This window comes from Ochotona princeps, chromosome 6 (assembly GCF_030435755.1).
Source record: "Ochotona princeps isolate mOchPri1 chromosome 6, mOchPri1.hap1, whole genome shotgun sequence".
Classification (NCBI taxonomy): domain Eukaryota; kingdom Metazoa; phylum Chordata; class Mammalia; order Lagomorpha; family Ochotonidae; genus Ochotona; species Ochotona princeps.
Window position 1 is genome coordinate 44,983,268 of NC_080837.1, and position 24,382 is coordinate 45,007,649.

Sequence of the window (24,382 nt, forward strand, 5' to 3'; positions counted from 1 at the left end):
TTCCCAGTCAGAAAACCGTCTCTGGTTACAAGCCAGTCTAGGTTATCCTAAAATCTGCCAAGATCAGCAAAATTATACTTCAACACAACAAATGGCTAAATACTAAAATGAAATAGACACGAGACAGCTGAATGGTACCTTATAGCCATTTTAAGGTATATAGCAGCCGGTCCTGTATATAAACTAAAATTGAAATGTCAATGAGCTAATCATAGGTTGCGGTTAAGAACTTGCTTGTTTTTTTTTTAACATACTGGTTACTCAAAACCATGTCATTTCCATAATGTGGCAAATTGATGTTGATGTTATATTGGGACTCTTAATTGACTGGGATGATATTCTACCAGCTCTAACTTCAGACCAGAAATAGTCTCCCCAAAAAACTGTTCAACCCATCTGGACAATAAGTAGCTGTGCTCTATGCTTGGTATACGTTTGCAAGGAAAGAATCTTGATTGAATTTGAACTGTAATACTACATTAAGGTGGAGGAATCCACCAGGGGGGAGGGGCATGGGGAGGGATGGGGGGATTCCCAGAGCCTATGAAACTGTCACATAATGCAAAATAATTAATAAAAAAAAAGAAAAATGTCTCTGGGAGATCAATGCAATGAAGTAGAAAGGAGAAAACATGGGGGAACTCTAGAGAGGCAATCAGTGGCCTCTGCTACTCTGTATTAGCACCACCTTCAAAAACATAGAGATGCCTGGAGTGACAGCAATAATGCGAAGGCTAAGGGGAGAGTCCATGAATTAGTTCCCTCCTTCTCCTTGGTAAATAACTTTGCCCAAGTCCCTCACTCCAGTCATTTATACAGAGGATCTCTTCTGCTTCCCACAAGGCAAAACTACCCACTCAACCACAGAACAGTTGGTGCTCTAGCATGTGCTTGGACTGTTCGTTGTGGTCATGACCTAAGGGTATTCACAAGAACTGATGGAGGAAATTGACTATAACAGTATCAGCAACACCAATAGTAGGTTAAACAGCAACACCAATAGTAGGTTAAATATGCTTTGGACACAGAAACTCCAAAGCTAAGCTATTCAAACAAGAAGGGAAAGGACCTGTCAGATGTTTGAGGTGAAACTAATGTCACAATTGGAGATAGAAGAAAAGAAAATGAATTGTGCTTAAAGGACTGTGCCTTGGGTATAATAAAGACATTATGCTAACTGAAATAAACCACTCATAAAAAGATAAATTGTGGTTTTACTTGAATGAGGAACCCAGAATAGTCAACCAAGTAGTAAAGAAAGAAAAGTCAAAATGTGGTTTCCTAGGGCTTGGGAAGGATGGAATAGGCAATCATTGTTTAAAGGGTTTAGCTTTTCGGTTTGAACTGATAATAAAACTCTGGAGATGGATAGTGGTTTTAAATGTACAACAATGTCAATGTACCTGATATCACACAACCACACATATAATTAAATTGTAGTTTTTATATTGATCACATATTTTCATGTGGTTATGCTTTGTCATGACGTAAAAAAAAAATTTAAGCCTTCATAGAAAGCTTAAGAAAAAATAGGGGAGAAACAAGATGCCGGAATAGATTAAGGATACATTTAAACAGAGGTTCATTAGCCAGGGTCAAGCAAAGAGGCCATAATTCAGGAAACAGGAGAGAACAGGCCAATGGCAGAGGGACATCTGGAGACATGTGGACGTGGGAAAGCAACAGAGACAGCAGGACAGTGTTGCAGTGACCAGATACCTCAGCAGTGGTTGGCAGTTGGTGATCGGAGCTCCACCACTGGCCAGGTGGGAAGGGGAATTCACCGGGAGCTCAGGAGGTGAACCCAGATATAGAACTGCTCATCCTGCTAATGTGCTTGATTCATCCACAAACAGAGGCAGAGTGGCAGAGCCCAAGCAGGTGGGTGCAGGAACAGGATGGATTTCACAGCTCAAACACCCAGCAGTACCATATCAGGTGCCTTTTTGTGTGCTGCGGAAAAGGTTATGGGGCTGGAGGAATAACAAGATGCACATGCTCCAAGTCAGGAGCAAGCTCATTTCTGGCTTGACACATTTTACTGGTCCCACAAGGAAAACAGTACCAATTTGACATCCTACAGGTTCCACTCAAGATACGTCTGGGTGACCCCCAGACCTAACAGTCAGCAGGCCCTGATCCCCACCAGTGCTACACCAGGTGCCATTTTGTGCACTGGGCAAAAGGCTGTGCAGAGGGGAGGTTGAAGGAAAAACAGTGAGCTCCACAGACACTAAGCTGAGAGAAACTCACACCCAGCTTAACGCACTGCACTGGTCTCACAGGGAAAATAACACTGACATGGCATCCTATGGATTCTACCCTCAGACCTAACAGCCCAGCAGGTTCTGGCAAGACCAGCACTGCTGAAAACCCAGTGACTTAAGACAGCTGGTGTTTTCCTAATCCCAGGCACTGCTCAAACCAGGAGTGGAGAAAGGCTGTGCAAGCAATGGTGCAGCAGCACAGGATCCCAGGGGGTGGAAAGTGGTGAGCCAGGAGCTGGACCTACAGAGATCGGGTAGAAGCTTAGCAAGAGGCCAGCACTGAAACTTGCTGGAGGGGCACAAGTGACTGCAAATGGACAACCAGACACCGAAAGTAATCAGTAAAATCGACCTGTACACCTTAGAAACTAGCCCTAAAAAGAATCTGATAACCAGAAGTACAATCACCAAGAGCAAAAGAGACAGAGGCACAGTAAATATGATTAATGCCCCCCACAAAAGAGCAAAAGCCTTTATCAACTTCAGTCAACTGAGGAAGATATTGAGGAAATGGAGAATAAAGAATTTTAAAAACTTGTTATAAAGCTTCTTAACAGCAATGAGAAGCATATACAGGCATCCAAGGAATTTAAGCAATATATTATACAGGAGGGCCCGGCGGCGTGGCCTAGCGGCTAAAAGTACTCGCCTTGAAAACCCCGGGATCCCATATGGGCGCCGGTTCTAATCCCGGCAGCTCCACTTCCCATCCAGCTCCCTGCTTGTGGCCTGGGAAAGCAGTCGAGGACGGCCCAAAGCTTTGGGACCCTGCACCCATGTGGGAGACCCAGAAGAGGTTCCTGGTCCCGGCTTCGGATTGGAGCGTACCGGCCCGTTGAGGCTCACTTGGGGAGTGAAACATCGGATGGAAGATCTTCCTCTCTGTCTCTCCTCCTCTCTGTATATCCGGCTTTCCAATAATAATAAAATCTTGAAAAAAATATATATATATAATACAGGAAATAGTGCAATGAATCCATTGAAAGCTGATATATTAGAAATTAAGAACAAAATAGAGCAAATTAAAAATTCAGTAGAAAGCCTAAATAAGGATGAGCAAGGCAGAGGAAAGAATCTCAGAATCAGAAGGTATTTCTTGTTGCTATGGGGAAACAATCAAAAAGCTGGAAGAGGAACTGAGTCAAGCTGAGAAAAGTATTCAGGAATTAAGGGACACTATTAAAAAGCTGAATATGAGTTATGGAAGTTCCAGAAGCCACAGAATGAGAACAGGATTTTAAAATATGTTCAATGAAATAACAAATGAAAACTTCTCTAATATGAAGAAAGAATTGGAAAAAACATACAGTAGGAGCACAGAATTCCTAACATGGTTGACCAAAAGTGATCTTCATCATGACACATGATAATCAAGCTCTCTTCAGTTAAACACAAGGAAAAGATCCTTAAATAGGCACATAAAAAATCAGTTAACATATAGAAGAACCCCAATCAGGCTCACTACTGACCTCTCAGAGGACGTTCTACAGGCCAGAAGAGAACAGAGTGGCATATTAGTTTCTAAATGGAAAAAATTTTCAGCCCAGAATAACTTACCCAGCAAAGCTTTCCTTTGTCTTTGAAAATGAAATAAAATACTTCCACAGTAAAGAAAGGCTTGAGGAATATGCCCCTTCCAGACTTGCTTTACCAATGATATTTAAAAATGTTCTCTTGAAAGAAAAAAGTAATAGCACCTACCAAAACCAAAGGCAAAGGTGTAGAACGTCCCAATAAAACAACAGAAGACTAAATCAAACAATGAACAACTCATTGCTAAAACGACAGGACCAAATTGCTATCTATTGATATTAACCCTGAATGTACATGGCTTAAACTTACCAATCAAAGAACAAAACCCATCTATTTGTTTTCTACAGGAGACACATCTCACCAACAAACATATATGGAAACTGAAAGCAAAAGGATGGAAAATGATATTCCAGGCTAACGGAAAAGAAAAATGAGTGGTGTGGCCAACCTTATATCAGATAACACAAACTTTGATGTGAAGATGAAGAAATATGACGAGATGAAGAAGGACATCACATAATGATCAAAGGGTACATTCAATGAGATCACCTGACTCGTTTCTTAGGATGCTTTCTTTTTCATCTCTAATTTTACTTAGTTTTTCTCTCTTGCTTTTCTTTGGTAGTCTGACTAAAAGCTTGTTTTGCTCATTTTAAAAAATGGGTCTTTCTTGTTGCAAATTGTAGGGTTTTTAGCTTTAATTACTTTTATTTTTTGCTGTGATTTTTATCATTTTTTGCCTCCTGTTCATTTTTCTCTTTTAGTAAGTCCTCGAGATGCATTATTAGACCATATTCAAAATAGTTCTATTTTTTCTAAGCACCTGTAGTTATGCACATCCCTCTCAATATTGTTTTTGTTACATCTCATGGTTTTTTATATTTTTGTTTTTATTCTCATTTCTTCAAAAAAAATTTCTTATTAATTTCTTCAGTGACACATAAGTCATACAGTACCATCATTTTCTTCATAATATTCTTGACTTTCTTTTTCATTTCTTCAGCGGCTTATTGGTCATTCAGTAACATGTCATTTAGCTTGGTGTTGTTTTAAATTTCCAATTTTTCTTCCTATTGTTGATGTTTTAATGGCTTTTCATTTAAGTAACTGTGCAACAGAGACTATCCTATCCAGATGTGAAGATACAATGCAGCATGCAAGTTTACTTTCAAATTAATGATGAACTCCCAATGAAACTGTTAAGTATTTCTAGACAATAGGATGCTGGGTTCTTTGCCTTTGTCCATTCCTGCAATGTCAGGATATACTTAAAATAGCAGAATGATGGACTAATGACTATTTAGAAAGGACTCCACTATTGTACTAATATAGGGGAAATCAGTGGGAAGAGGGAATTTAGGGAGGAAGGAAGAGAAATACCAGAACCTATGGAACTGCATCATTGGAAGAAAAAAAAAACTTGGAAAAAAGGAGAGTTTATACAAAATAAATAAATCCACCATAAAAAATGAAAGAAAAAATAAAACTTAAAAGTACTGGAATAATCTGAAATAAGAAAGAAGGAATAAAGGAACAAAGCAAGTAATCTAGCAATACAGATCAGAAGCAAAATTTATAGATCTCAAGTATGTAAAGAGAGTATTAACAATGTCTATTGTGAACACTCTGTATTTCACCATCAAAAAGAATCTAGAAATCTGTACACATCTCACTTTTGCCTTTTAAGACATCCTGCCTGTTTGTGCTCTAGGGTCCAATTTAACTTGAACTGTACAATAAATTATGGGTGAAATAAAGGATGATATGGCAAGGATTCTTGGGGGAGTCACAAACACGCTCACAGGAGACTGACAAAACTTTAATTGCACCCATGAGAGTCTCCATGACATTCCCTTCCTTGGTACCCCCTTTCTGAAATTTCCTCATGAGCTTGGCATTTCCCTGGTTTTAGCTGCTTTGCAGAAAAGCAACTAAAATATAAAACTCACCCACTGAACTTTTCTCTTGTGGACAAAACAAGGGAATAAACAGGTGCCTGGAGGTAAGCAAGTTGTTTTACTCAAATGTTCCTTAAATCACCACCAAGCCCTGAGGTTGAAAATGCATTTCATAGTCTTAAGCTGCCAACTATCATAGTTCAGCAATGCAGAATGCTATAGAATATCAGTTGTTTACTCTAGTGCTTGCTAGTAAAAGCATGGCTGCCTGGAAGTGAAAATTTGCTGCTGCCACCCAGCACCCTGAGAAGGTGTGTTTCACATACTGCTAGCCTGGGAAAAGAACAAAGTTCAAAAATTTCAAGACTATATTCCACTGACTGAGTATTGTTTTCACACCTTTGTAAAGTCCAAAGTCATTAAGATAAACCCTCCGAGTAAGGAATGTCTGTATAGCTCTTGGTGAAATTGTCCACCTCCCATTTGAAGCCAACCTGAAAGGCTTATGCAGGGTTGTGTTGCTTTCCACTGGCTACACTATTGCCCAAAGAAATGCCCTGTTGCTTTCTGTTTCTCTAGAGCACTTGGAGAAAGGGAGAAGGACAGATCAGCCAGGGTCAGCCCCTCAATTTTTAATGCCACATAAAGAGAAACATCACTAAAGACTCAGTCTGCCTACACTTAGCCCAGCCATGAAGGAAAAGTAACTATTCTCTCAGACTGAGCTTCATTGGATTTCTTTTTCCTTAGAGGTATCGAAGGATGCCAATTCTACTGGAATCCTTTAATAATATTGACATGTTTTTGCAAGCTTTTGTGGGTTTTTGCACGTGAGCTCATCCGCAATATCTGCAGTATCATGACGATATATTGTGTTGTGTTGACTCTAGTGCCCGGTTTCTCAGATCTCCCTCCGTTTAACACTGCCTTTAGACTTATTGCCTAATGATCCATAAAGGAACATGTCATAGTTCAGAAATTTGGTCCATTAAATAATTTTAGAAAACTGATGTTGTACTTACTGCTCACTTCCAACAATGACTCTCTACTTGCTCCTGTTACATGTTTATGCACATCACAGGTAGCTCAACCTCCTTTTTTAATTGCTAACTTTATATATTTGTATTTAAGTATGAAATACATTTAATTCAAAGACAACTATGAGGTAATTTTTAATTCCCAATTCTCCAGAAAAAAAATTACTTGACTTTTCCTCTTGGTTTCCATAGTGATATTTACAAATCACTAATATGTTATGAAAAAATCATGATGTAAATAACTCAAAATGCAGAGAGAAGTATATCCCCATACTTGCAAGGATGATCTGACAGCAAAATGACAGCTAAGCCGGTACATTGTTGGGAGACACCTCATTGACAGTATGATGGACTGAGGGCACTCGGAAGACTGCTATTGTAAGGCTGGAGAGGAGAACAATGGGGGGGCTGGGGAGGGGAGAGGAAACCCCAATGCCTATTAACTTGTGTTATAAAATAAACAACTAAAAAAACTCAAAATGCAAAACAGATATTCACCGTTCTAGAATATCTAAGAAGTATGTCAAATACTTTTCACTTGGCCAAAAATGTCCCACAAATGCAGTTATTTTTCTCCACATCTCTGAGTTCAAATTAAACTAAAAATTTCTATTAGGAGTAATTAATTATAGGCAGGAAAAAGAAATTAAACTGATAACCACTTTGCTTATGATTCATAGAGGCTAATAGTTGCAAGCGTTCAAAATTTTAAAATGAAAAGAAGAAAATTTTTAAAGTCTAACCCACTGATAAAATCCAAGTAAGGTAAAAATTTTGTTAGCAACCTAATTTTATTGAAATTTGAGATCACATGACTGATGAGTTAGTGGTTTTCAAATAAGAGCCAGAAGTCAGTGAGTGGTTTATTGCAAACTAATTGCCAAGCCAGAAATGTAAGTACCTTGAATAGTTTCCTCCAAGCTTTTCAGGAAAGAAAACAACTTATGTAATGCTGTCCTGTTTTCTCTGCAGCTTGGGATTGATGAACAGATCAGAGACAACAACTGTGACCCACTTTGTCCTCCTTGGATTCCCTGGTTGCCAAGAGATGCAAAGTTTCTTTTTCTCATTGTTCTTTGGAGTCTATATGTTTACCACGATGGGAAACGGGGCTATTGTCTGTGCTGTGGTGTTGGACAAGCAGCTCCACACCCCAATGTATATTCTCCTGGGGAACTTTGCTTTCCTTGAAATCTGGTATATCACCTCTACTGTACCCAGAATGTTAGTCAATTTTCTCTCAGAAGCAAAAACCATCTCCTCTGTTGGCTGTTTCCTCCAGTTCTATTTTTTCACCTCCCTTGGGACAACCGAAGCATATTTCCTCTGCATTATGGCCTATGATCGGTACCTCGCCATCTGTCGGCCATTGCATTACCCGGCCATCATGACCCCCCGACTCTGTTATATCTTAGTATCCACTTGCTGGGTGTTTGGGTTTCTTAGTTACTTAGGCTCTGCTGTGCAACTCTCTCAGTTGCCTTTCTGTGGGCCCAACATCATCAATCACTTCTTGTGTGATTTAGACCCGCTGATGGCTCTGTCCTGTGCCCCAGCTCCTGTTACTGAGATGGTCTTCTATATTCTGAGTTCCCTCATCATCATTCTCACTCTTCTCTACATCCTTGGATCCTATGCCATTTTACTGATAGCTGTGTTAAAAGTTCCTTCAGCAGCTGGTAGGCAGAAGGCCTTTTCCACCTGTGGGTCACATCTGACCGTGGTGTGTCTGTTCTTTGGGGCCCTCCTGGTGATGTATGTGAGTCCCACTGCTGAAAACCCAGCTGAAATTCAGAAGATTATGACTTTGGTTTATGCTGTGGTGACTCCTTTCTTAAACCCCCTGATTTACAGCCTACGAAATAAGGATATGAAGGCTGCATTGAAGAAAGTCCTAAGGATACAATGAGCACAAAGGAATCCTTGTGAGACCAAGTAAACCATCATCCAGATGAAGATCAGATAGGAAAGGCTTGATTTTCTGTCATTACCCATCCAATGTACACTTTTAAAATGATATATTCTCAGGCCCGGCGGCGTGGCCTAGCGGCTCAAGTCCTCGCCTTGAAAACTCCGGGATCCCATATGGGCGCCGGTTCTAATCCCGGCAGATCCACTTCCCATCCAGCTCCCTGCTTGTGGCCTGGGAAGACAGTGGAGGACGGCCCAATGCATTGGGACACTGCACCTGCGTGGGAGACCCGGAAGAGGTTCCAGGTTCCTGGCTTTGGATCAGCGCGCATCAGCCCGTTGGGGGTCACTTGGTGGGTAAATCATCGGACGGAAGATCTTCCTCTCTGTCTCTCCTCTGTGTATATCTGGCTGTAATAAAATGAATAAATCTTTAAAAAAAAAGATTAACAAAAAGAAGTTGGAAAGAGCTATATCCAGATTGTAAAGCAGCCATCTAAACATTTCTGTCTAATTCCTGCAAACTTTCCCTTCTTTGATGAGAGCAGCAAGCGTGAGTATTGTCACAGCGGAGGGGTCCATCTGAGGAAGAATTCCCACATGTTTTTCTGCTGAAAGCTTTGGCTGAGTTCCTCAGAACACTCTTCTAATAAAAAAAATGTTACTATACGTCAAGCACCCCAAGAAGTTGATGCCATGCCCTTCACCCAACTGGTCTATCTTGCTTTAACTGGACTGCCTGCAGCTCCTGGAAACCACTGCTTTAATTGTGCTCTGCCTTCAGGACCATGTTCCATGCTCCAGTTCTCTGAGGATGCGCTGCATGATCTTAATCCCACTTATTTAACACTATCACTGAGGGGTCAGCATTGTGTCACAGGTCACAATGCCTGTATCCCATAGCAGAGTGCCATTCGAATCCTGGATGTTTCAGCTCCCTGAATATGTGCCTGGGAAATCAGGAGATGACGGCTCAAATCCTTGGGACCCTAAAACCCACATGGAAAACCCAGATGAAGCTTCCAGGGTCAGCATAACCCAGCCCCAGCCCTTGCAGACCTTTGAAGAGTGAACCTGTCTCTCCATCTCTGTGTCACCCTCCCTTTCAAATAAACAAATCAATCTTTGTCTCAATTTCCATTGAAAACTCTGTTCTTGTCTGCACCTGATCTTTTTGGGGAACAAATGGAAAGTTTGCCCCATATTAGTATTTCAATCACAATGATGTAAGCTGAAGTGATTGAGATGTCTATAATGTCAGCTGCTATTTTTGCTGCCAACTGTTAGTCCTCTTCAGTTGGAGCCCGAAGAAAATTAACTCCCCTCCCAACACACACACAATTCATGTGGATGGTCTGTTGCTACAAGCTTCCTCTCACCCCTTCTTAACATGAGTTATCCATTTGTTTATCTTTTTTTTAAAGATTTATTTATTTTTATTACAAAGTCAGATACACAGAGAGAAGAGACAGAAAGGAAGATCTTCCGTCCGATGATTCACTCCCCAAGTGAGCCGCAATGGCCAGTGCTGCGCTGATCCAAAGCCGGGAACCTGGAACCTCTTCCTGGTCTCCCACATGGGTGCAGGGTCCCAAAGCTTTGGGCTGTCCTCTCCTGCTTTCCCAGGCCACAAGCAGGGAGCTGGTTAGGAAGTGGAGCTGCCGGGATTAGAACCGGCGCCCATATGGGATTCCAGGGCGTTCAAGGCGAGGACTTGAGCCGCTAGGCCACGCCGCTGGGGTCTGAGTTATCCATTTGTAAAAGGATGCTTTCTTTGGGACATTACTCCTATAAACTTTTCATAAAGCATTAATAATTTTGTCATTCGTTACTTGCCATTCTTGTTTTGGTCAGGGGCTCTTCTCAAATAGTTATCTTAGCTCTCTTGGTTCTCAAACTATGTCCTATACAGACAAATTGTAATAAATTTGTATAGGTCTATTTTGGTGAAAAAAATTTTAAATCCTTCCACAATTTTTCCCAATACACATTTTCATGTATATCTTGAATATCCTTGATGCAATATTTGTCTTTCACAGCCAAACTTGTTTCACTTATTATAATGGTCTCCAGTTCCAACCATGTTGACAGAAGTGACAAGATTTATTTCTTCTCTAAGATCATCATAATCTTTCTCCATCTACTGCACCAGAGCTAGGATGGTGATTCTATATTGTGGCTATTATGAATAGTTCTGCAGTAAATGTGGGAGTCCAGGCAATCTCTTTAACTTACTGATTTCAAATATTTTAGGTAAACACCCAATTGTGGAATTTCTGTATCTCATGGTAGTTTCATCTTATTTTTTGTGCAGTCACCATACTAATTTGCATAACAGCTGTACTAATTTTCATTCTCACTAGCAATGTGCAAGAATTGCCATTCTCCACATCCTTATTTGCATGTGTTATCCTCTCTCTTTCTGATGATAGCCACCTTGACATGTGAGGAATCCTGGCTGCTCTTTTTCCAGTCTGTCTCCCCACTAATGTGTCTGGGAAGGTACTGGAAGAAGTCCCAGGTGCTTGGATCCGTTCCACCTACATGGAGGCCCAGATGGAGTTCCTGGCATCCAACTCTGACTTAGCCCAGCTATGCCATTATGGTCATTTGGAGAAAACCAGTAAATGCAAGTGGTCTCCCTCACCTCTCCCTCTCCGAAACTAGGTTTCAAACGAATATATAAAACTTTGAAAAAGATGTTTAAGTTCATTTTCTTAAAATGAATATAATACAAGCCAACTATGTATACACAAATAATTTTTTAACTTGAGTGTTTATAGACTTGCAGTCTAGGTACCAAGAATTAAACAAGCCTAAGTTCATTTTATACAACAGGGATTTGTTTCTTATCTTTATTTTTCAACCCCAAACAAGCATGTTTTCTCCATACAAATAAGCAAAACTTCTCCATGAAGTCTTGACATACACTGATTCCTAACAACTGTGTGCACCCAGTGTTTAACCAGAGCCTGACACATAGTAGGTACATAATAAGTCTTGGTTACACATCGAGTATTTGTTACTTACGTGGCTTTAAAACCACAGGTAAAGCAACTCTATTGGAGAGATCACACAAGCACAGATACATACATTTTCCTTCTCTCATTTCTGGGTTAACCCCTGCTCACACTCCACTCTCGATCTACACTCCCATAGATTGGGTCCTGAGACAGAGTTCAGATAGCTCCACAAAGAGGAAACTTTCCTGGCTTCTCTTGAATATGTAGCTAACTTCTACATCTCGTTACTCAGATTACAAGAGAAAAGAGCAGCAGATACAGGTAGAATGAGGTGCATGTAGAGACACAGGCAGAACAAAGTAGATGCCTCCCAGCCAACACACTGGGGAACTACGAAACCTATTCAGGAGAGACTTGCAGACTCTTAATAACCACTGATATAAACAGCACATTCATTTGATCGGGAATAATAAAGGAAGTAATTCTGTGCAGCCACAGACAATTCTAAGCATGAGTGATTCAGTTCTGAGGATGTGTAAGTAATGAGAGTCTTGAGGCTGGAGTTGCTCTGACATCTTCCTCCAGGAGACAGACTTGCCAGCAAGAAGGTGAGGAAGTCTGACTGCACAGCATGTCACAATTTCTGTGAATGCACCATTGGCAGATGCTAACAGCGGAGGATCCCCCTGCAAATCCTTTCATTCTCGATTCTTGTCTTCTTTGTAGGAAAAATGTGTTAGACCTTCTGCTTCTCTTTTCCTAACACACTCTTCAAAAGTGCTTATGTAATATATCCACATTGAGGGATCCCTCAGGTCTCACAGAGATCTATCTGTACAATTCTCTTAATGGGAGAATGTTCAGATGTCTTGGATATTGGGTGAGAGGGACATTAAATTTCCTCCACTTAGAGTACAGAGTGAGTCTTACACCATTTTATAAATTTTGTCATTGAAGTTTTGACAGGTTATTTCTTAACAGGAGTAAGAAATTTTCAGAGTTGTTGGCAAGTGACAAATAGCAAGTGGAGACTAACAGAGAAATGCAGAGAACTCTTCCCTTAGATTTACACTAGTATTAACTTTAAAATATAAAAAATTTAAAGAAGAAAAATCCCATGTTTATAATCTTAAAAATGCTTGTTCCTGGGTGAATGGTTGGGGATGTGGCAAGAGGTCCAGCTCCTTCCTTGATTCATGCAGGAACAGCAGCCCAGCCCTTAGTTCCTCTTCACCAACTGCCCATTTTAATTGCCACGTGAGGGGAACAGCAAGATGAAAGAAGGGAATACACATTTACGTTTGATCAGCTAATAAATGTACCTTGGTGTCAAAGGCCGTGGAAATAGATGCAGTAAGATTTCAAATTATCTGTAGAGTTTGTTTTCCATCTTTCTCTAACTCTGGCAATGAAAATTTTACTGCAGCACAAATCATCTCAACAAGGTTTTGGACATTATGAAGTCAATAACTGATTCATAAGGATTTCTGAAGTCTGCTTCCATGCCAAGTATCACGGATTAGACCTGTATTTCTCAGTGTCAAGTACTTCCTGGTCTTTGAATAGGGTAAGCTCATTCTTATCACTGACTACTAGCCTTCAAATACCACAAAATAGTTTTTATATAATAGTAGTTATCATCATCTACTACACACATTGATCTAAGTTTTTTCTAATTGAAATAAATATCTTTTTTGACCCATAACACGCAGCTAAGCATGCTTCAGAACATACAGTTCATGGAGCCCCACTCTATGCACATCACTGCCAAGATACAGATGACCATCTGGATTGGTAGCGATAACTCTAAGTTTCTGTGGAGAATATTTGGCACAGTGGGTTAAGCCCAGCTTTCCCTCATAGAACTCTTTGTTTAAAGGAGCACCAAGTCTGAGATTGTAAAGTAAATTTAAAATATGCCATCAAAAAAAGTTTTAAGGAGGGAAAGTGGAGGGGGAGGGAGGTAGTAAAAAATTCTATTCTTGCAACCATATCTATGAAATTTATGAAGTTTGTCCTTCATATATTAATAAATTTTAAAATGTAGCAATTACACACACACACAAAACAATGAGGGTAAATAACTAAAAAAGGAAGAGAGGAAGAGGAAAACAAGAGAAAAAGGAAAGAAAAAAGAAAAAGGAAGGAAGGAAGGAAAGACGAGATGTCTGGTTCAAGTCCCAGCTATTCTACTTCTAATCCAGACTCTTACTAGTACATCCTGGGAGGGATCAGATGACTACTCAAGTACTTGGGCCTCTGACATCCACATGAGAGATCTAGATGGAATTCTAGCTCTGGGCTTCAAACTGGCGCAACCTTGGTTGTTGCAGCAAAAATGGAAGATCTCTCTTTCTCTCTCTCTCTCTCTCTCTCTCTCACTGTGCACTTACATATCCATAAGAATCATGATTATTAAATAATTTTATTATCAAAAATACTGCTAATACCAATATATAAAATTACTTTGGCAATAAAACGTTTATTCTTCTGGGTTTGCTACAGGTGTGATCCAATACTGAGAAGCAGGCCTCTTGTATTCTGTAGATTGTACAAATGACATAAACATGGAATTTTGTGAGTATCTTAACAGTAATATAAATAAACAATATGGTTCCTTAATCAACTTTTAAAGTCAATATATTTGTAAATTTGAAATATTGATGGTGGCTTACCCAATGAGATATCCTGAATTTTGACCTGAAAAATTTAGGACATGCAAACAACCATGAATCAATGATTTAAAGAAGGTTGATGAGAAAATATCCAAGATTCTTGTCTTGTCTCAACTCTTGATTCAGCCAATACCATAAAGACAACCCTTTTACTCACTATTTAAAGTACATGAAAGCAAGATGGTGAAGCAACATATGATAGCTTAGGAATTAATTCTAACAAAAATGAACATGTAGCTTTATCCCCTACAAAAATTGATTACTCAAGAACATGATGGCTCAAGAACCAAGCCATGATGTGGAATTGTACCACCTGGCTAAGACTGGGTAGGGTGGGAAAAAAGAAAACAGGGAAACAGGAAAAAGAAGTGCTAGGGATCAGCAAAAATATGGGGAGAAAATACAAGAACTGCCTTCAGCTAGTTAACATCCACCATCACAAAAAAGACAAATTAGACACAGGTTTTCTCAGATTTGTTCAGCTTCAACAAAGTTAAACTTTACCTATTGACCTGGAAAGTCCCAGAGATGATGGGTAGAAGTGTCAAAGAAGACAAATTTTGCTGCACGTAAAGAAGTGCTGTGAAAGGACCAGACCCCCTCAGGAAGGAATGGGCTGAATTACTCAGCAAACACAGACTCCGCCTAGGAGAGTATCTCTAGGAGAGCAAGGATGGCTCCCAAACCATATCACACAATTTCTACCTATACTGTGGCTTCCCCAGGGCTCAAGACACCTATGCTACAATCCCACTTTTCCCTGCCTTTCATTGGATCTCTATGTCTAAGAATACAACTTAGTAGCTATTTTGATTGGAGTAATAGTCCATTTTCCTTTAGAGCAAAAGGATGTGTTCAAAATTTAGGCTTATGTGTGGACTATTACAGGGACAATATTACCAAAAGACAAAGCATTCCTGAAACATGAGCTTCCAGGAACATTTGCACTGAAGTGGAGCTTGTTCCAAACAGGTCAGGGCATTGAAGAGTCATTGGTTTTACAAATACAATTAAGTTCATCCCTTAAGTCTCTCTGAACATCAACAACCTTATCAGTAAAAGAGAGGAAATAATACGCATCACCTTACTGTCCAAAGGCAATTACAAAGGTAAGCATTGAAATTCAGCAGGTGAAGCTATAGTTTAGGATACCCATATCACATGTCACAGAACCTGTGATCAAGCCCTGTTTGCCTTCAAATTCAGCTTTCGATAAATGCACCTGTGATGAAGATGATAATGCTCCAAATTATTTATTTCCTGGTGTTCACGTCAGAGATCTAAATGGAGTTCCTGGCTCCTGGCATCTGACGGACCCAGATCTGGATATTGTGGGCACTGAGGAGTGAACCAGCAAATGGGAAATCTCTATTTCTCTCTGTCACTCTGCCTTTCAAGTAAATAAATAAGACCATTAGAAAGATGAGATAATGTATGTACAATTTTTAGCAAATTATTGCCCAAGCCTACAGATGTTCATTATTATTCATTCTTTGGTTACTCCTGCTTTTCAAACAGCTTTGGGATCCCAGAACAGAACAATGTATTTTGTGACTGAGTTTGTCCTCCTGGGTTTCCCTGGTTCAGGAGAGATGCAAAGCTGCTTCTTCTCATTACTCCTGCTTCTCTACCTCCTGACCCTGCTGGGGAATGGAGCTATTGTCTGTGCAGTGAAATGGGACAGGCGGCTCCACACACCCATGTACATCCTCCTGGGAAACTTTGCCTTTCTGGAACTCTGGTATGTTTCTTCGACTGTCCCTAACATGTTGGCCAACATCCTCTCGGAAACGAAGACCATCTCCTTTTCTGGCTGCTTCCTCCAATTCTACTTCTTTTTTTCACTGGGCACAACAGAATGTTTCTTCTTATCAGTTATGGCTTTTGATCGGTACCTGGCCATCTGCCGGCCACTGCATTACCCTTCCATCATGACTGGCAAGTTCTGTATAACCCTGGTGTCTGTGTGCTGGGTGAGTGGGTTTCTCTGCTATCCAGTTCCCATCGTCCTGATCTCCCATCTCCCCTTTTGTGGACCAAACATCATTGACCATTTTGTGTGTGACCCAGGACCATTGTTTGCACTGGCCTGTGTCCGTTCTCCTTCTACTGAGCTTATCTGCTACACCTTCAATTCAATTATCATCTTTGGGCCCTTCCTCTCAATCTTGGTGTCTTACACTCTGGTACTCAGAGCTGTGCTTCGTGTTCCCTCTGGTGCTGGGCGAATGAAAGCTTTCTCCACGTGTGGGTCCCATCTAATGGTGGTGTCTCTGTTCTACGGAACCCTGATGGTAATGTATGTGAGTCCAACTGCAGGAAATCCAGCAGGGATGCAGAAAATAGTCACTTTGGTATATTCAGCAGTCACTCCACTCTTAAATCCCCTTATCTACAGTCTCCGAAACAAAGACATGAAAGATGCCCTAAAGAAAGTCTGGAAGCTAGCAGTTAGTCAAAACTGAGACATCATTGAAACAGATGTGGAATCAGTCCCTTCTTAACCTGGTTATTTATAACAAGTTAGAGAATGGCTTCACTAAGTGTGTTCTGTTCTGAATTAACTGGACAAATTATTGTTCTTGCTTCCTTAGCAGTCCCAATTCAACTCATCACTGAAAAATGCTCAATAAAATATTTAAACATTATGGCCTCATTGAGTAATTATATGTTGATACATATACATGTATTCTTTTATACGAATTCTTTTTGTGTGATGTGCCTTGATTTGTTTTAACCTGAACTGGTTAAATAAATCAGCTGCATGTGATCAGAAATTTAGAAAACAACTATTCTGGGCCCGGCGGCGTGGCCTAGCGGCTAAAGTCCTCGCCTTCAACGCCCCGGGATCCCATATGGGCGCCGGTTCTAATCCCGGCAGCTCCACTTCCCATCCAGCTCCCTGCTTGTGGCCTGGGAAAGCAGTTGAGGACGGCCCAATGCATTGGGACCCTGCACCCGCGTGGGAGACCTGGAAGAGGTTCCTGGTTCCTGGCTTCGGATCGGCGCGCACCGGCCCGTTGCGGCTCACTTGGGGAGTGAAACATCGGATGGAAGATTTTCCTCTCTGTCTCTCCTCCTCTCTGTATATCCGGCTTTCCAATAATAATAAAATCTTAAAAAAAAAAAAAGAAAACAACTATTCTTAGGGATTATGAGTAAAGGGACCAAGAAAAAATAACCCTACTAGCAAGCACTTTCCATCATTTGAGGTTGTGTTTCACACCAAAACCAGGGTAAGCTTCATACTTCTGTGATTCTGCCTTCCATCACACAGAAATCAAGTAAAGACTTCATCTCATGTCATCCAAAGTCCTCACTCGTTAGACAGTTCCTTCTGTCTTCCTTCCCACTGATCTGTGTAACTCTGCACTTCCCAGTGATCAATCTCTCATTTTCCTTCAAACTTACACCCAGTTGGGTATCTTGTTTCCCAAGTTTATTATGACAAAGTCACTATCATCTTAGATAAGGAATAGCAACGCCCTGAACATCTATCTACTTATACACTACAGTTGATACGTCAAACACACAAACACATCTGCCTCTCAAAAAGCTATTGGGCAAGTCCTGGCAGAAAAGTATTCAGAGAAGATTATGCTAAGGACAGATTCCATTTTTGTACCCAGATCCTATGCTAAAACAGAAAGAACATCAATGGAGGGACCAATCTGCTGAAAATGAGAGAATACCCTTCTAGTGTTGGTCACTTCCCAATACAATTAGAAGTGTGAGGGAAGGGGTCTGCCAGAGCCAGTGCTGAAGCGTTTCCAAGTCCTCCCTCCACAGCATGCTTGGCAACTCTGCTCAAGACAGCATGGGCAACTGTAGATGATATTTCTTTTATACTCAAAGTTTAATCTTAAAAATTATCACACGATATAATTCCCAATCCATGGGCATGTGTATTTTTATAATCCAAAGGTATGTAAGTAAAATGGCCCTTTGTATCCCATGGCACAAACTCACTACCCAATATGAAAAATCAAATTTACAGAGATCATGGGGTCTCCCAGGACTTAATTTGGCACATTATTTTTAATAATCCCTGTAGCCCCATTTATCAAAAACATCAATGAAACCCCCAGGGACAACATGGGAAGTTGTAGCACACATGAAGAGAGAGCTGAGCATTTCCACAAAGGCTAAAATGAGGCATCAATAAGAGCCAACACAAGGCTTCTAGACACTCAGTGAGAAGTGAAATAAGCCAGATAAACAGTTCTCATCCAGGACTTCCATACTGGAGCCACTGGAGAAGAAAATCTTTCTGCAAGGGATACATCCTATGATGGACACGGCTGCTGTTAAGTCACAGGTGGGTCTACTCACCTATGCATTTGTCCATTCAGTGCATCTAAGAACCTAAGTCTCAAAGAATAATGGCTTCCATTTAAGCTCAAGAACTAAAAAGGGAAAAATTCCACTGGACTGTTTCTATCACCAAAGGACTGACACCATCCAAAATGAAGTCACTAAAAGCTGGAAAAGCCATCTATAGGCCCTCCCCCTTCCCCAGAAGTGTTTAAAGGACCAACAATGCTGTGACTGTTTTTGTAGAAACTTCAGTCAAAATAGTATGGAGGCAGCTCTATTAAGTGCAACTGAAACCAAAATAAATTTCTTCTTGGTCTCCCTCTTCTCTACTTGTTCAGCCAGCTTCTATCTGTACAAGATAGAGAGAGAAAGCATTTCTAAAAGAAGGAAGACGGGATGGGTCTTTTGATGCACAAGTGAGGAAAGACACCCTCACTGCTCTAATGCAGGGATCTGAAAAGGCTAAAGCCATCTACAAGTTAGGGCACTGACTGGAGTCCCAGCTTCTCTGCTCACGGTTCCAGCTTCCTGCCAATGTGTACCCTGGGAAGCAACCGGTGATGGCTCACATACTTAGGTCCTCTTCACCCATGCAGGAGATCTGGACTGACTCCTGGGCTCCAGGATTTGGTGTACCCTGCTCTAGCAGTAGCAAGCAGTAGAGGAATAAAAAAGTAGATAGGTCTTACTCTCTGCTCCCTGCTTTTCAAATAAATAAAGTTGATAAAGAAAAAAAAGATAAAATCAAATCAGTATTCATTAGGACTGAAGTCTCACATAGACTTTTGCCATGGATGTATTAGCCACATCCCTTACAATGCCATTGGAAAGAACCTGTAAAACACTTTCACCTTGATTTCTCTGAAGTTAATAGCTTTTCTGCAAGAATTTTTGCTTGTTTGTTGTTTCCAATGCCAACAAGGGTGCTTTGTGGTTCAAGAATTGATCTCAGCCTTGTGCAGCTATATTTTGGAGTCCAAGGCTGTGACTCTGAGCTCAGCCATTGCTGCTTCTCTGCTCCAAGGCAGGGTGACTGCTCCCTGCAGCTCTGCTTTCTTTCTCCATGAGGAGAGAGAGGCATCCTGCTTGGAAGGATTGAGATGGGGTAGTATTCCCACAGTGAAGGATCCATCCTTTTAAAGTCTCACCAAAACAACTGCCTAGGCAGGTTCCTTTAGTTCTTTATAATCATCCTAGTTTATGACCATGAAAACATGGGCCTACATCTTTCAGGGTCCTTCTCTTCTTGATATTTTCTTGTTCACCTTCACCAAATGACAACCTGCTTCAACATAGTTGGAAGGTTCTAGTGCATCGAATGGGTAGCTCCGTATTTCACTGTGTGTTACTGCTTATTTGAACCTTCAGTGGCTGCATAATTAAAAATATATTCACCATATTTAATATAATTCACCGAATCAAGGACGTTTTTTCTATTTAATTCTCCTTGATGATTGCTGGGAAAACACCACTTCTGTCAGAAAAAGTAAGACTAAGTCACCTCTTCATAACAAAAAAAGAAATCAAAGATGTCGTGATAAAAAATTCTCTGGATATTCCATTAAGTTAAAGCAATTATCACACTCTTTTTCTGCAGGATTCTAATGTGTGGATGTTTGTGTATGTTTTTGTGTGCACATATATGTCTTATATTATGACATTGTTTTAAAGTGAAAAAAGGGGGATTGAATCTATTGTATCGTGCTATCCTGATTACTAAGCAAAAGTTTTAAAAGGCAAAAACAAAATCTTGTAAACAGTAAATTTAAGAAAAAATCCTGAGAGCAGCAGTAAGAGGTTTAGAAAATCTTGGCAATTACAATTTTTATTCGCTAGAGTGTATATGTTATATATATCTTTCATAGAATATCTCCTTTAAATATATATGAAGTGGGGCTGGTGCGGTAGTCTAGTGGCTAAATCCTTGTTTTGCATGCACTGGCATCACAGATGGCTACTTGTTCTTGTCCTGGCTGCTCCACTTCCCATCCAGCTCCCTGTTTGTAGCCTGGGAAAGCAGCGACGGATGGGCCAAAGCCATGGGACCCTGCACCCATGTGGGAAACCAGGAAGAAGCTCCTGGCTCCCGGCTTCAGATCAGCTCAGCTTTGGTCATTACAGCCACTTGAGGAGTGACCCAGGGGATGGAAGATCTTTCTCTCTGTCTCTCCTTCTCTCTGTAAATACACCTTTCCAATTAAAATAAATAATTTTTTAAAATAAAAATGTAAAATAAAAGCAAATATAGATGAGGTACAATCAATTGGCATACAAAGTATGAGAGAATATGTAATCGTGGCTTTTTATTGCTACAAATAAAGAATCAAATGTCAAATTATATACAGGCAGCGATGCAGCATAAAGATCCTTAAGTAACAAGACACAAATATAGAAATAATTTTATAATCTGGATATCCTTATGTCTCTATAAAAATTGATAGAAAATTACTTCTCCTAATGGAAATCACTCAGGAAAGAAAGAATCAAAAATACTAGCAAGCTAAGCGCCATTAAAATCTGGGGGGGAATTCTCAGCTTCTAACCTATCCAAAATAATGGCGTGTATGTCTACAATCTAAGTTGGTAACACTAGATAATTGCTATATTTGAACAGATTTCATAAAACAAATTAGATATAAAACAAGCCATTTTTGCCTCTACTTCAAGATTTCTTTACTCCAAAAGAAGATAAAATTTGACTAACTTTTGCCCATGGCCACAGAAAGTTCAGCCTAGGATTTATAACCAGGAATTTGGAGGGCTCATTCAGGACACTGCAGGATTTGTTCAAGACTTATTTTAGAATATCCATTCATCTGCTTCGATGAATCAATCTCCCTTCCAAAAAAACTTTTAAGGTGCCTCAGCAGCCAAGTAAATTCTAATCATCCACCTGTCTTCTCTCCATAGCCTGGGCATCATGAATAAATCAAGTAGATCTACTGTGACACACTTTGTCATGCTGGGCTTTCCTGGGCCCTGGAAAACGCAGATCATCCTTTTCTTCATTATTTTCTTGATCTATATCCTGACTGTGACTGGAAATATGGCCATTATTTGTGCTGTTAGGTGGGACCACCGACTCCATACCCCTATGTATGTGCTCCTGGGCAACTTCTCCTTCCTAGAGATCTGGTATGTGACCTGCACAGTTCCCAACATGCTGGTCAACTTTCTCTCCAAAACTAAGACCATCTCCTTCTCTGGATGCTTCACACAATTTTACTTCTTCTTTTCCCTGGGCACAACTGAATGCTTTTTCCTCTGTGTGATGGCTTACGATCGGTACCTAGCCATCTGCTGCCCACTGCACTACCCCACCATCATGACTAGCCGGATCTGTGGCGTTTTGGTGTCCCTTTGTTGGTTTGTTGGTTTCCTTGGACATTCTGTTTCGATTTTCTTCATTTCTCAACTACCCTTCTGCGGTCCCAACATCATTGATCACTTTCTATGTGACGTGGAACCGCTGATGGCTTTGTCCTGTGGGTCTGCGCCCATCATAGAGCGTGCATTTCACACTGTGAGTTCTCTTATTATCATTCTCACTGCTTTGTACATCCTCGGGTCCTACACCCTGGTGCTCAGGGCAGTGCTTCACGTTCCTTCTGCAGCTGGCCGGCGAAAGGCCTTCTCTACCTGTGGATCACACTTGGTCGTGGTGTCTCTTTTCTATGGGACCATAATGGTGATGTATGTGAGTCCCACATCTGGCAACTCAGTTTCTATGCATAAGATCATCACATTGATATATGCTGTGCTGACGCCAGTCTTAAACCCCTTCATCTATAGCCTACGCAACAAGGATATGAAATGTGCCCTCCAGCATGTCTTTTTTGGAAGGAGAGCTTCTCAAACCTCATGAATACATCTTCTGTAACCCAATGAATTTCTTTCTATAAGTGGAAGACTCATCGTAGCCATCACAGTCCTTTCATGCAAGGCAAAACTCATATGTAGCTGACCATGTTGTGCTGAGATTCCTCTGTCAGAATTGTGCTCAGTGATGCAGATTAACTCCCAACAAAGTGTAAAGATGATTGCAGAATCGTAATACCTGTTTCCAGGAAATTTTTGACTTATTTATTGTGCAGCCTCTATGCACACAACTTTGTTAAGTGATATGAGTTATGTTGGGAAGTAAACCAACCAAGTGAAGAATTCTGTCCCTACCTCTTCCTCTCTCTCTCTTTCGGAACACATCCAACAAGATAAGCTGGGGTGACAAATGCAAGGCTGGGAACCTGTTCAGAAGAGGCTCCAGGAGGAGGAGGTGAAGGGCCCCTCTCCAGCATGCATGCTGCCCCCAGTGTGTCCTTGGAAATGTTTTTGTACTTTCCAATATAATGCAAAACATCTCTGCTCAGGCCCGGCGGCGTGGCCTAGCAGCTAAAGTCCTCACCTTGAACACGCCAGGATGCCATATGGGCACCAGTTCTAATCCCGGCAGCTCCACTTCCCATCCAGCTCCCTGCTTGTGCTCCAAAAAAGCAGTCAAGGACGGCCCAAAGCCTTGGGACCCTGCACCCGTATGGGAGACCCAGAAAGATGTTCCTGGTTCCCGGCTTCAGATCAATGCAGCACCGGCCGTTGTGGCTCACTTGGGGAGTGAATCATGATCTTCCTCTCTGTCTCTCCTCCTCTCTGTATACCTGACTTTGTAATAAAATAAATAAATCTTTAAAAAAAAATCTCTGCTCTATCTAGTCAGCTAACCAACGGCAAACCGTACTCCTTATCTATTCCAATTTCAATAGTGCTTTGGCCAAGGCGCCTTCTTAGCTTTCCTTGAACTCCTTGCTTGCAGACATGACTTAAACCTGAGTTGCGCTTGAGCTGTTTTTTTGTTGTTAAGTGCATAAAAACTGGAACCTTGGAAACAAACTTTGGCAGTAGGCCACAAGAGCACTGTTGCCCCATTTCTTTTTGCTCGTTCTCCTCCCCAGGACCCGCAAGGCCACTTGCACTCTCTATCACTATGCCTTTCAAAACCAACTCTAAAAAGAAAAAAACAAAATTAGAAAATTTGAGAACTCCTGGCATGAGGTCATTGAATATCAGCTTCACTTACAAATTGCCCAAGTAATTAACAATAAAAATTTTCTCCTTGATTCATCCCTGACACCTCTGCATAAGATACGTTTTAAAGAAGTAAAATAAGAGGAGACTAAGAAGAAAGCCAAAATTTCAAAGAATAAACAGAAGATCAGTTTTTTAGAATCAGACATGTAAAATACATTTATCATTTTTCTGAATTAGGTGAAGGGCCGGCACGGTAGCCTAGCCGCTAAAAGTCCTCACCTTACATGTGCTGAGATCCCATATGGACGCCATTTCATGTCCCAGCAGCCTCACTTCCCATCCAGCTCCCTGCCTGTAGCTTGGGAAGGCAGTCGAGGACAGCCCAAAGCCTTGGGACCCTGCATCCACATGGGAGACCTGGAAGAAGCTCCTGGCTCCTGGATCCTGGCTTCAGATCGGCTCACTGTTGCGGCCACTTGGGGAGTGAACCAGTAGACAAAAGATCTTTGTCTCTCCTCTCTGTGTATTTGACTTTCAAATAAGTAAATAAATAAAACTTTGAATTAAATGTGAAAAAATTTTTTATAACGTTAAGATCTTTGGCCTTTTCTTCCTTTGATACTTTTCTTTTTTTACAATCTTTACATAGCTAATTAGGGCACAAAGATTCAACGGCTACAGGAAAGTGGGTAAGACTACTGCTTGCACACATTCTTTTTTTCTATATTTGGGGTAAAGGGGAAAATAAAGGGAGAAGCC

At 40.9% G+C, this 24,382-nt stretch overlaps 3 protein-coding genes across 3 annotated transcripts; all 3 read left to right on the plus strand.

The window, feature by feature from the left end:
- Positions 1-7,687: 7,687 nt before the first annotated feature.
- LOC101524005 (olfactory receptor 11H4-like) lies at positions 7,688-8,644 on the plus strand. Its single transcript, XM_004584883.4, has one exon. It carries the CDS (start codon positions 7,718-7,720, stop codon positions 8,642-8,644), a length of 927 nt encoding a protein of 308 aa, XP_004584940.2. The 5' UTR covers positions 7,688-7,717.
- A 7,112-nt stretch (positions 8,645-15,756) lies between these two features.
- LOC101526888 (olfactory receptor 11H6) lies at positions 15,757-16,749 on the plus strand. The gene has a single exon (XM_004584631.2). It carries the CDS (start codon positions 15,757-15,759, stop codon positions 16,747-16,749), a length of 993 nt encoding a protein of 330 aa, XP_004584688.2.
- Positions 16,750-21,515: 4,766 nt separating this feature from the next.
- On the plus strand, positions 21,516-22,466 carry LOC101524238 (olfactory receptor 11H7-like). The gene has a single exon (XM_004584884.4). The coding sequence runs from the start codon at positions 21,522-21,524 to the stop codon at positions 22,464-22,466; it is 945 nt and encodes a 314-aa protein (XP_004584941.2). The 5' UTR covers positions 21,516-21,521.
- The last annotated feature ends 1,916 nt before the right edge of the window (positions 22,467-24,382 follow it).